The 14,045-nt window shown below is 42.6% G+C and overlaps 1 protein-coding gene across 1 annotated transcript in view; it reads left to right on the plus strand.

Annotated features, from left to right (window-relative positions):
* LOC143898734 (sortilin-related receptor) overlaps positions 1 to 8,770 on the plus strand; it is a 13,451-nt gene extending 4,681 nt beyond the window's left edge. Inside the window, exons 6-10 of the mRNA XM_077408406.1 lie at positions 8 to 4,293; positions 4,397 to 4,653; positions 4,827 to 5,304; positions 5,394 to 5,600; positions 5,705 to 8,770. Of these exons, the coding sequence (XP_077264532.1) occupies positions 8 to 4,293; positions 4,397 to 4,653; positions 4,827 to 5,304; positions 5,394 to 5,600; positions 5,705 to 5,766 (5,290 nt within the window). The 3' untranslated portion in view covers positions 5,767 to 8,770. The remainder of the gene's footprint in view (positions 1 to 7; positions 4,294 to 4,396; positions 4,654 to 4,826; positions 5,305 to 5,393; positions 5,601 to 5,704) is intronic.
* Positions 8,771 to 14,045: the final 5,275 nt, after the last annotated feature.

The following is a 14,045-nucleotide window of genomic DNA, read 5'->3' on the forward strand; positions in this document are numbered from 1 at the left end:
TGCGTAGTGACGTGGCTGACGAGGCATTCACGGATCTGTATAAGGTCGAAGGTCTTCGAGGTATATACATAGCGTCGCGGGTCAAAGGTAACCCGAAATCAAGCTCGATCGGGCCGGAACACTTGGAGTCATTAATCACTTTCGATCATGGCGTTAGTTGGAACAGTATTAAGGCACCATCGACGAATCACGAAGGATTTTACATTCACTGCACAAAAGACTGCTCGTTACATTTGAGTCAGAGATTCAGTCAATTATATCCGGTGACAAGATCCGTCACTATCATGAGCTCGAAATCGGCGCCCGGAATAATAATGGCCACCGGTGTGATCGGATCTAGCTTGAAGGGTCATCCTGCGCTCTACGTGTCTAAAGACGCCGGTCTTACGTGGAAACAAGTACTGAAGGATTATTACTTCTTCAACATGGGCGATCACGGAGGTTTACTAGTGGCGGTTAAGTATTTCAAATCGCGCGGGGAGACCAGAGATATCTCGTACTCGACAGACGAGGGCGAGACGTGGGAGACATACGAGTTCAACGAGAAGATGTTACGTGTCTACGGCCTCATGACGGAGCCTGGAGAAAACACCACGGTGTTCACCATGTTCGGATCGGACAGCGGGCAGCATCAATGGCTTATCATCAAGGTCGATCTACGAAATGTGTTCGAGAGGGAATGCACGGAGGACGATTACAAGTTTTGGTCTCCGTCGAGCACCGACCAACCGGTCATGGCTTGCGTGTTAGGACGTAAGGAAACGTATCAGAGACGCGCGCCGCGCTCCAATTGCTACCAGGGCGTGGACTACGATCGGGCAGTGAGACTGGAAACCTGTCAGTGCGACGCGAACGATTATCAGTGCGATTACGGTTTCGTGCGCGTCGGGAATCCCTATCACTGCATTCGCAATAAATCCAGCGTCGCCGATTACGATCCTTACGCCGTGCCGATCACGTGTCAGCCCGGTGCGTTTTATAATCGCACAAAGGGCTACGTGAAGATATCCGATGATGACTGTACCGACGGCCTCGCGAGGAACTTTGAGCCCGACGAGATCCCATGTCCGATGGACGAGAGGCCGGAATTTTTATTGGTCGCTCAACGAGAACACATTACGCGAATCGACTTGGTGGAGAATAAAATGGAGACGTTACCTGTGCACGATCTAAAGAATGTCATTGCAATCGAATTCGATATGAAAAATAACTGTCTGTACTGGGCAGATATTGTAAACGACACAATCGGTAGACAGTGTCTGAAGGATGGCGCTAGCTATCCCGAGATTCTCGTCGAGACCGATCTGAGTTCTGTCGAGGGAATGGCCTTCGATTGGGTGTCCAATGTGCTCTATTTTGTGGACGGTGTTAAGATGAGGATACAGATAATTCGAACGGATGTACCTGCCATGGGCAGAATGCGCAGGACGATATTAGGGCCGAACAATCTGCAAAAGCCCCGAGGTATCGCGGTTCATCCTATGAACGGCTATATGTTCTGGACCGATTGGGCACCGGGCAATGCCTCGGTCTCCCGAGCCAACTTGGACGGCACGGACGTTAAACGATTGTTCACTAAGCCCACTGTCGAATGGCCGAACGGAATAACGATCGATCATATCGCCGAACGTATCTACTGGGTGGACGCTCGAGCGGATTACATAGCTTCCTCCGACTTCGATGGTAAAAGGTTCAAGAAGATCATCGCTAACGACGCGCGTGTCTCGCATCCATTCGCGGTCGCTGTGTTCAAGGACAACGTGTATTGGGACGATTGGAAGCAGTCGATGATATTCATCGCCAACAAGGATCACGGGGTCGGAATCAACACGGTAGTCGGTTTCCAGATCGCGGGTCTGATGGATCTCAAGATCTTCGCGCACAGCGTGCAGATCGGCGAGAACGAGTGCGCGAAGAACAACACGTGCTCGCACATTTGCCTGGGCGCGCCGCGCAACAGCTACGTTTGTCTCTGCCCGGACGGTATGGTGATGACGGACGGCAAGTGTTTCTGCCCGAACGGTGTCAAGCCGTACACCAACTCGACGTGCCCGCGCGTCGCCAGCACCTGCTCGTCCAACCAGTTTGCCTGCAACAACCACGTGTGCATCCCCGAATTCTGGAAGTGCGACGGCGACAACGACTGCGGCGACAACTCAGACGAGGTGCATTGCAACCGCCCCACGTGCAGCCCGAATAACTTCGAATGCGACGATAACAAATGCATACCTAAATACTGGGTGTGCGATCTGGATCGTGACTGCAAGGACGGCAAGGATGAGGTGAATTGCACGTACACCAATTGCACCGAGACGCAGTTCAAGTGCCACAACGGCCGCTGTATATCTCATCGTTGGCGCTGCGACGGCGAGGACGACTGCCGCGACGGTTCGGACGAGCAGAATTGCACCAAGAACGTTCAACCGAATACGTGTCGCTCCGACGAGATGGTCTGCAAGGCGGATCACTCGTGCATACCGACCTCTTGGAAGTGCGACGGCGAGCCAGACTGCGAGGACGGCGCCGACGAGAAGGACTGCAACAACATGGTGTGCGAGTCGTGGCAGTTTACATGCAACAACACTAAGGAGAACGGACATCGGTGCATATATAAATCATGGGCATGCGACGGTGACAAGGACTGCGTCGACGGCTCCGACGAGGTAAATTGCACCATCACCACTATCGCACCACCGATAAACCCGTCTATATCGATGAACTCCTGCAACGACTGGATGTTCATGTGCAACAACAAGAAATGCGTGCCCTACTGGTGGAAGTGCGACAGCGTGGACGACTGCGGCGACGATTCCGACGAGATAGGCTGCGGCGGCGGCGTGGACGGCGGCCTGGATCCTACGCCTCCGATTCACACGACGCAACAGCCGCGCAACTGTCGCGAGCATCAGTTCCAGTGCTACAACGGCGATTGCATTGAGAACGCGTGGGTGTGCGACGGCTCCAACGACTGTCCGTCGGGCGAGGACGAGCAACACTGCGAGCAGACGCACGCGTGCCGCGAGAACGATCAATTCATGTGCCGTCAAGACGGCTCGTGCGTACCGCTCTCGAGCATCTGCAACGGCATCGAGGAGTGTCCGGACGGCAGCGACGAGCTTGGTTGCCACACGGATCACGAGGTGAACCCACCTGCCACGCCGTCCTGCTACGTTGGCCTTTTCCCATGCGACGAGACCCGCTGCTTCCCGCTGGCGGCCTACTGCGACGGCAAACACGATTGTCTAGACGGCTTCGACGAGAGTAATTGCGAGAAGAACGGCTCGCGCGTGTATCAGGTGTTAGTGATGGGCGTGGACGAGCGCTCTGTCAACGATTCGAGTTTCTTCCTCTTCTGGTGGATGCCGATACCGTCGAACGTGACGTTTGAGTTTCTGCCGTCTATCGCGCGGGCGGTACCAGGGGCTAAGTGGACCAACGCCAGCGAGTGGATCGAGGACACGGAGTACCCGTTCAACAAACTCGAGCCGTACACCAAGTACAATCTGACGGTCTACGTGAAGGTGAAGGGCCAGGCCACCGTATTCCCACCGGCGAAGTATCTGGTGGTGATGACCGGCGAGGGTGTGCCGTCCGAGCCGTGGTCCGTGAACGTCACGCAGCTGAACGGCACCCGTGTGGAGGTCGCCTGGAACCCGCCCGTACGTCCCAACGGTCTCATCATCGGATATCAGGGCTACATGACGCCGCCGATACCGCCGATGGAGTTCAATTGGCAGAAGATAACCTCCGCGGCCATCGACAGCATGGACTTCGAAGCGGGCAAGAATTATTCCTTTTGGCTCGTGGCGAAGAACCGGCAATATCAATCTGCCTCGTCGGATGTTGTCACGCTGATGTTCGACGGCTCGGCCAACATCGAAGACATCGAAGATCTCCGTGTGGTGGCCACGACGAATCACTCGGTCACTTTGACGTGGAAGAAGATGAAGGACGTGGACGGGTATCACATCACTCCCAGAGCACCGCCAGCGTATCCGGCCCTGCAAACCGTCTCGACCATGGAAAATCTGATGGAGGTTAAGAAATTGGCGCCGGGTACCAAATACACCTTCGAGGTCGGCGCGATGAAGAAGAAGTACGTCGGTAGGATCGCCATGGTGACCGCCACGACGAACGGCACCGTGCTCCCGACGGTAATTGACTTCGACGCGCAATTGGTCAAGTCTCAGAGAACGACCGTCAAGCTTACTTGGGATCCACCGAAGAGCAACAGGAAGATCAAGTGGCAATACGCTATTCACTACGCTACCAACATGTTGGAGTTCTTTAAAGGTATTTAAAAGTCATTTACATTTTCTTCACACGAGGATTATATCTTGGGTGATATAATCGATGTGTTTGTATATCGTTTAATATCGTTTGTTTCCGTTTTCAGCTTATAAACTCATCACCACTAATCTCACGGCTACGATCAAGGATCTGGAAGCGTGTGAATCGTACGTCTTTGCCGTTGGCGTTATTGGGGATTACGGAGCGGGACCTTTAAATCAACCGATTACGGTCACGACGCACTTCAACAAACGTGCACCTCCGAAGAGATTGCGAGTAACGCCGTCGCCGGATAAAAACAATAGCATAATCGTCTCGTGGAGCGCGAGTTGTCCGACGATTGACGAACCGATCAGTTACACGGTAAGTCAATAATGCTACGAAACATTTCTCTGGGGAAATAACATCGCGAGAGATTTTGAGAAAGATTTATACTTACGAGAAATTTTCCCAAAATTTTTCTTTCCTCTTATTGATAAAAATTTGAAAATTTAGCGAGAATATTTATCGATCTCGTATCTTTTTTCCGATTACAGATTTCCGTTACGGAAATGATTCTCAACAAGCAGATGACTGTGACACTGTCACCGACTAACGAAACCATTATGAAGCATACGTTCAATTCCATCAAGTACGGCGGGAAGTACAGTATTACAATAGCCACAGATGTCGAAAATGCCATACCCACGCAACCGTTTATCTACGTAGCGCCGCCAATCAAGCCGCCTCATCAACTCACCGTCTTACACGATAATACGGAATATTTGATTTATTGGCAAGAACCGGATTTGCCGGAGAACATCCGGAAGGATGCCAATCTGTACTATGAAATTTTGGTGGCCGAGGGATCGAGAACAATAAACGAATCGACCGCCAAAGTCTTGCAGGCCAAAGATCCGCCTTACCGTTACAAGGATGCCAAAACGGATACGATTTACACCTTCGCCGCGCGTTTGGTCACAAACGAAGGCTACCAAAGTCCATTGAGCGAAACTTGGAGCACGCAGATATCAGGTGAGATGTCTTTAAGATTTCTTTTCGACGTGAGGAGCCCCTGCCGTGCTTTAATAATAATAATCTCTTCTTTCTTCTATTTAACGCAGGATCGCAGCTGCCGGTGATAATGAACACGTCGAGCATATTATCCCTCGCTATACCGATCTGTTTGATCGTTATAGCGCTCGGTGCTGCGCTCGCATATTTCATCGTTCGACATAGGAGGCTATCTAACAGCTTTACGCAGTTTGCCAATAGCCACTACGATACGAGACGGGGACAAGCCACTTTCCCAGGCACGACAGATGGTTTAGGTGAGTGCTACTTTGCATTTGAAAAGTGGGGAAAAACGTGGGGGGTAAGAATGAAACAATATGAAAATAAACTAACGACTCTTTCTCCTCTTTTTCTTTTACAGAAGAAGAAGATAGTCCGGTAATTCGAGGCTTTTCAGATGACGAACCGCTCGTAATTGCATGAATACCATATATATATACATATATATATGTGTATAAACAGAATATTTACGTACTAGGAAAGACGATGTGCCAAGACACTATTAATGGAGATAGGCATTTTATGCTTTTGATTATAATAGCATAATGTCAAAAATTGTTCTTAAGCTCTAATTTTGATATTAGTTGTGCATAGTACGCACTTAGTACTGACAGATTTTAGTCGCATAATAACACATAATGAGACCTCTGCGCAGCATAATGTGGTTCTCGCGTAATTATCGAAAAAAGTCCGTTTTTGGACTTAAAACACTCGGATTTGGGGAAAAACGACGTACACTTTTCAAAATCGTACACTTTCTCCGCTCTGCCGCCGCAGAAGCTGGGTTGGAAGCCAGCCTAAAAATTTCTCGATTGGAGAATCTCAAAAGTCTCGCGGAGGAAGAGGGGAACGGTTGAGGGCGACGGATGTTTGTAACCACGGTCTTACATACAGGTCTAGCCCAATTCCTATATTTCCCATTTTTCATACAATTTCACAGTTGTCATGGGCTGTTACATATTACGTGAAAGGTCGAAATCACATAATCGCGCATAATGAGGGCATAATCAGGCATATTTTTTCTTGGCATAAACCATAGGTGTTCAAAAGCATAAAGTGCCTATCCCACTATTAATATAATAATTTTGAATATAAATCAAGCTTTATAATGGAAGGAAAAGCTTTTATGAAAGCGTCTCAAGACTGAATACTTAACTGTGACCGTACTTGTGCTGTTGCAGTTAACGACTATTGATCGATAAACAGGCTGCTTAGAGCGCTTACACGAGAGCTTTTCGCGTCGTTCATTAAGTACGTTTGTAGAAATATGGTATACATGTACAATACATAACGAGTGCTCGAAGTAACCGCCTGCCGTGAAGTTGGAAAGGCCATTGCACCTCAAATTCGAGTGTGAACACTTGTCCAGGACGGCTGTAGGTTGGAAATATGATTACCGTATAGTGAAAGGATAAACGCCAATCGTTGAAATCGACGGCAGTTTGTATATAGTAAATATTTTTTATGGATCGATTGTGAGACTTTCGAGGTGACACACATTTGCATTTTTAATATTATATTTATATGACCTGTATGTGTGTGAAGAAACTTTTTTAGTCCGTATTCAGATTTGTTGATGCGAAAGAGTGAGTTACCGGCACTCGGGACACGAACTTTTTGGTAAAAAGCTGTTTTAATAAACACCCCACAGAGGCCATAAGTTTTTTCCATATAGCAAGTGCATGACCAAAGTAACACTTCCTTCTAATGCCGCATTCAAGAGGTATATCAATATCGTCTGTTCATAGAATAGATTCCTATGACGTTTCATTCGAGTTCTTCGGCTTGAATAATCGTCTCGATCAACTTTTTATGATCGTCCCGATTAGAATTTTATATCGACCGCGATGCGGGATTGAAAGAAGTTTTTATAAGCGAGTTTCAAACTCGCGAAAGGGTGATCTGACCCTCGTAAAAAGTGTGCTACAATAATTATTGCGATTTGAACACAATGCTAAGTACGGTTTTTTTTATCTTTAGGTACACATAAAAAAAGTAATTCGCCAAATAATTGTGTGCTTTGTACGATTAAGTAGATTACTTTTTTTTAATCTTACAATTAAAAAATGATAGATTATTCTCACCAAGATCGAACGTTTTTAGTTAAGATAGGAGAGGTTTACCAACAAGATGCCGATGAGAAAATAACAAAAAGAAACGACCGTCGGGTGTTCTCAGTGCGAATAAAATGGTAGTGAATGCGTCGTAACTTTCAGATTGTTGTAAATGTAAATAATGTTTAAATATTTAAGCGTGTGATCTTTCACCGCTTAATCCGTTGGATTATCCGTAAAAGACATTAATGGTTAAATCCTGCGATCAGTTATATTTTCATGTCGGAATAGTCTAAGATTCTCTATGCATACGCGCCGCGACGACGAAAAGAAACCATCGATTTGACAGGATCTTTTGCTGTGTACATGACATACATATACACAAACGAGAGCAGTTGTTTTATTGCAAAGAGTCTAGACGTAAGATTGATTGTATTTTTAATTAATTGTCTTTTTTCTCTCTTCTCTTCTCTGGGAAAAAAAAATGTATGATGTGCTACGAGTTTCTAAAAAACTCATATATTTTTGAGCGGATCATTTTGTTCGAGTCAATATGCCGAGTCGACGAACGCGTTTTAAACAGATTGAACGGCCGGCATTTCTATGCCATTGTGAAATTGTGAATTAATCTATAAATCGTGATAACAAGATTGTAATTCACACATTTACATCCTGTTGCATAGCATACTGATTTTTCTGAAAATCTCGCTCTTTTTGACGACAGAAAAAGAAAGTGATGCAGGGTATACGCGCGAAACGACGGCGGATCGATGAAAAGCTAACAGTATTAATGAGGTTTGGCACGTTTCCTTTGTGTCAGCTACGACATAATAGTGACCTCCCGAACGAGTTGAATTAATTGTAAAGGAAAGGTTTCTCCTACTGGTACTTGACGCGATTACGCTCTCGGCCCACCAACGGTTTACTTCTTCCCCCTTTTTTTTTTGCTACACGTCGTCAAATGTTGGAGAAGAAAATATACTAATAAAAAATGTCCATGTTTTTAAATCTGTGTTACGCGGCTTTTATACGTAATCAATCAAATATTGATGCAATTTTATTGTATCAATAACAGTGATATAATTGACATCATATGATATCAACATAATTGATATAATTAATATATCATTGATATCATTTATATCAAATAATCAATATTATTATATAATATGGAAATATTATGTAATAATATTGTTCATGGGCCGCTTTAGCGAGAGCGATGAGAATAGAAGAGAATATATATAGCTGATTTACATGTAAATGTCAAAAAAGTTATAACGCGACAAGAGACAGTGATATATAATATATATACATATATAATATATTTACGTGTAAATAAATAAACTTAAGTCACAGAATATTTGTCATTTAAATGTTCTCGTTTTTATTTATAAATTGCTTTGATACCTTCGCATTTTTTATATACTTGATGACATGCACATTACATTATCCATTAATTTACTTCTTTTACTAATAATTTTTGTCAACATGATTTTTAATTTTGCTACTTAGTTTTCCTATTATTTATAGTTAAAACTTATTTTGCTGCTTATTTCACGAAAACTTTCTAGTTTTAATTTTTTATCAGAACATATTTAACATTTAATATTTTAACTTATAAAAACCATTGACGCTCAACATTTTGGCTATATGGAAAAATCCACTTTAATTTTGTTAGAAATTTGCAAATTTTTGGTTATTCATCAACGATCTAATTTAATGTTTTTTATATATTGATTATAGATAGTGCATATATATTTAAAAAAAGTAGCACATTCATTATCCTGTCAAACTCACGAATTCTGGTATAATGTAGCGGATGTTCCGGGCCATGTCTCAAACGTCCAAAAGTAGAACGGCAAAAATAATAGTTTCGTTTATTCGTGACAAGCCCATCTCGTCCGAGGGCGGTGAGAGACTTCCGTTACCATTTTTAAAAGGCAATTTGGAAGTTTGTGACCCGTTACCTCATTAAGCAAACGGCACGAAACCGGAAATTTAACACCATCCTCTTCGCACTTTAATTCTCGTCGTTCTCGTACGTAATTCTTCTTGTTATGCAAATGCGGCCGCATCTTCAACGCCTGATTACATTCGTCAGCGATTATTACGGTGTAACTGCAGTCCTGAATTAACCATGTGTATACATATGTATATAAAGTTATTTATATATAAATATTTTGTCATTTAAAATTATGTGTGTAAAAGGATATGATATTTTGAGGTAATGTGCCCAACAGAGTTACACGAGAAATTTTTAAAAACCTCAAAGCTTGTCAAGATGCACACATATTGCTAAGAAAGCTTCGAGAATTGAGGCATAAGTAGAATCAACATAATAGAAAAAGAAATTAAAATAAATTTGTTAAATATCCTAAGATTATAAAAAGCCTCCGGTTGAATATCCTAATACACTGGACTTTTTCCTTGCGGGAGATGCGCTCCGATTAATAAACGCAACCCTCTTCTAAATCGTGCGCACTAAACTTTCGCAATAAACTTCGGCCGCACTTGACTCGCGATGAAACAAAAGGAAATTTAGAGGCCATTATTCCGGCACTACGAGATATACCGCGATATCGTTTACCTTCCGCTCAACTATATTCACTTTTATTATACTATCTTCCACTCCGGTCCTTATACGCTTCGTATAATATCCTCTTCACAATTTCATACACATTACATTTCATCGTTGATTGGCAATGGCATGGGCTATTCCGTGAAATTAGCAGGCAGTATACCACTACCATAAGGTATCATAAGAGTGTCCAAGATGATTTATGACATACGCGATATAGTTGAAACGGGGTTTTTCAACTCGGGAATATCATCTCGGAAGGAACCGTTTCTCTCACGTTTTTCGCGGAGAAACGATGTCATAATTTTTCAAGCGTTATAATTTCCAAGTTTATTTTAGCCTCTTTTTTTTGTAACGTTGATTCTGTTTTCGAGCGCGGAAAAAACTAATCTCATCTACATTCGTGCCAGGAATATATATTTAATTTCCGAGTATTCAGTGATGAACGCGCTGGTGCGCGTGTCGACATCCGGGATATTTTTCTTGTAAAAAAGTAGCAAAATGTCAGAGTATTTTTTATTTAAATAATTTATCTTTTGTTTATAATGCACATTTATTTAATAAATTAATTTAATTTAATTGATATGATTTTTCACGGAATCACACCCTCGCAGAAACCGTGCCTTATTATGTGTATCACGCACTGTTAAATTCTTAGTGTCAAATTATATTCAATTTGAGTCATTTTTAAGCATTCCTATAGGTCGCCACTGTTCTTATTCAACATGTCATTTACTGAAACAATGTTAATTTAACGAAACCAATCGAGTTAAAATAATATTGTTTTGTGTTAAAATAATAAATTTTGCCTCACATGGTAGTTAGAAATAAAAAAATGTTATTTTAACTTAAAGGTATTGGTTTAAATTTAATCCTTTCATATTTAACAGTGTACGAAACGGACGTGTTTTTTTTTTAATTATTTATGAGACTCGTAAATTTTACGCTAATCTATACTTAATCGGTCGTATAAACTCCGCGAAGGAAAGACGTCGCGTCGTTACGCTAAACGACGCGGCGCGTTAACTCGGGGCAACCGCGTGCGCGTTTACCGTAATCATAATTGTTACCCTAATTATACATGCGGCCAGTATGCGTACGCGCTCCTCTTCTAATCAGATCGTTTGAAGACTGAATCACCTCGCGTTACGGAACGCGCGATGGGCGCTGCCGAGGGTCTACTCCTCTTATCTTCTCGTTCCGGCATACGTTACGTTACGGATATAAGCGTTTTGCATCAAGTGGATTATTTAACGTTTAATCCCTCGGTTAATTATATTTATTTTCGCCATTTGCGCGAAGAGCGCAAGCAATATAAAGCTATTACAACGCGCGTTCAATATCGTTCGCGAATATTTTCTTACGACAGGAAAGAGAGCGCTTTCTCGTTGCATTAGAAATTTCTTAATTTCCTGGAGAATATCATATTTAACGATTTACGCGATACAAACGTTATTCTTGACGTATCTGGAGCAGCTTCTTCGCATATATCTGTCTACGTAATTTCAACAGCCGCATGACTTTTAAGAAATCGTCTTGCTCCGTAAAATTTATTAAGCTTATATATAGCATACGTCATAAACTAAAAATGTAATGGTTTTCATTTAATATAAAAGTCCTGCGTTTATAAGACGCGCTTATTAAAGCGTGCGTGACACGGCAATCAATCTTGCGTGAGACACGGTAATCTTGTCTAAAATCACAAACAGCAATTGGCTTATATATAAATTTTATGTCGCAGAGTACTACAACGTCAGAACATCAAGCGATCATTGATCTGAGTATTTGAAAATTGAAGTGATGAAACATTGTTAGATGCTGCAGAAACATAAAAAAATCTATAAGATATTCCAAGATTTATTATTTATAGACTCTGACGGGGGATAATAAAAATAATCGTCGAGTGTGGAATTAATAAAACAATTTTACTTCTGTTCCTCTTACGTTCTTCATGTGTGCAGTACGCACAGAGGGAAAATGTAATTAGCTGTATACATATGTGACGATCAAATGGCAAATATCTTGCTTGTTGAAAAGCGCGGACCTACTTTGCGGACACTTAAATTCAGGCCATCAATCGCTTTTCATTCCCAATAACCTTGATGTTTATTATAAAAGAGCAATGATAAATTGATAACTAGAATTGGAACGGAGGACCGGCTTTCACCGTGTGTCGTAGAATTTTATTAGACTTTTGATAAAGAATGAAAAATCTATGTGTGGATAGGAAGTGCATATAATTAAAATCACAATTTATGCAAGTGAAGGGGAAAAACCAGAATAATTCAAATATGCAAGTGCGGAAGTTGCGTTCGAAAGATAGTCTAGTTCTCTCAATTTTTATCTATTTCTTGCGTCTTTTCGAATAAGATTTTATCTTTATCCTGTTTAACTTAGTACCGTTATTAGATAACTTATTAGTAAGCTAATTACATCGATTAAAGAGACATAGATGAATGAGACACGTATTTCTGTGATGTCCAGAAATAGATTTTATTTCTTTTGGACTAGTGACTATAGATAATTTGTTAGCAAGCTGATTAAAGAGCTATATCGATTAAAGAGACTTAAAATTATTATTATTATTATCCCTCTCTATCGTTTCTTCAAAATTTCTGTAATTAAGGCGGTGCAGTTGATTAAATTATCCGACTCTTCTCTCGCTTGGCGAGATCGAGAGAGAATCCCGTATTAAAATACCTCGTAAATCACCAAAATTACACCACCGCGGTCCGTTAAGATGTTTACCTTGACAAACCACTGTTATTTGGATCCTTTCTTAAATACACCGCGAGTTTACGTCTTTCTACTTTCGGTGACCATCGCATGCAACGATACTGAAATAATTCTGTTTATTTATGGCGAAATTATGGTGATTCGAGTGATAAACGTTGCACGAGTGAATGAGCTATACGAAAGAAAACGGGAACTCGATTAACAAACAGTGTTGCGGGCACTATATAATTGCTTGTTTCCTCGCGAATTACCACGCGGGATTACCATATTACACTGACCGTTTAGCATGTGACAGCTATTGCCCGTTTAGCCCCTCGCCGGGTCGCCTCACCCCCGGTAGGACATTTTCGCAGAAACGATCTCGTACGTATTAAACAACGCTTCCGCTCTAGCGGAACGCGGCATATGCGGAGATCGAGGTCGCCGTTCTAGAAAATGTCCAATGTTAGCAACCACTCGAGCTCGCGCTTCGCGTGAGAACGCCCTTTTTCAGGTGGGACCTTCGCGGTGATTTTCTCTGGAAGAGAAATTCCCACGCGCGGCCGAATAACACGGCTGAAAATGGCTGGGATAAGATTGTACACGATTGCGGATCGATCGTTCGATGACGTACAATTTGCAAACTTGAGAGCAACAGCCAGTAGCGTTTGTTTTACATGATACATTTTTTTAAGCAGAAAAGTTCTACATTAATTTATATGCAGACTGCAAACGGAATTGGTTTAACTTTTATTTAGAATTTATTTTCTAAATACATATTTGTAAGTACCTTTTAATATTAGATATTTAACAAATATATTATGTAATTTTTGGCAATGCAAATATATTCGGAAATTTAGTCAATTTTTGGTATGCAAGTTTTAATACGGTTAAGCAATTATTTCGATGGCAATACCTCGAAATGTAATTTCGACGAATTTAGCTGTTCTGCAGATTCGCGTCGTTTTACACGTAGAAATGAACATCTTTTAATTCTTATAAGGTTAAAGGAAACCTGGTTATTATACACGGGGAAAGTCCTAAACTGGTGGAGGGACATTTAAATAAACGTTAATAGCATTTAGTGAAAATTTCATCCGACACGGATTCGCACTTAAGCCAGAAACGGAGCGTAGCGCCGAGGATCGTGAGAATGAGAGGGATAAAGGAGGGAGGAAAACACGCCTGGTATATCGAGGATTACGATCGCGCTGGGGCAAGGACACGAGGAGGCAAGCAGGTCCGCCGGCCAGCGCGAAAGAAGGGATCCGGATCCCCACTATTAAATGGCCCGACTGTGCAGCGAACGCCAAGAAGGAGCTACATCGGGGGCGGCTCGACACCATCTAGCCTCA

Source organism: Temnothorax americanus, unplaced genomic scaffold (assembly GCF_048541705.1).
Source record: "Temnothorax americanus isolate GAGA-0224 unplaced genomic scaffold, ASM4854170v1 Scaffold24, whole genome shotgun sequence".
Lineage (NCBI taxonomy): Eukaryota > Metazoa > Arthropoda > Insecta > Hymenoptera > Formicidae > Temnothorax > Temnothorax americanus.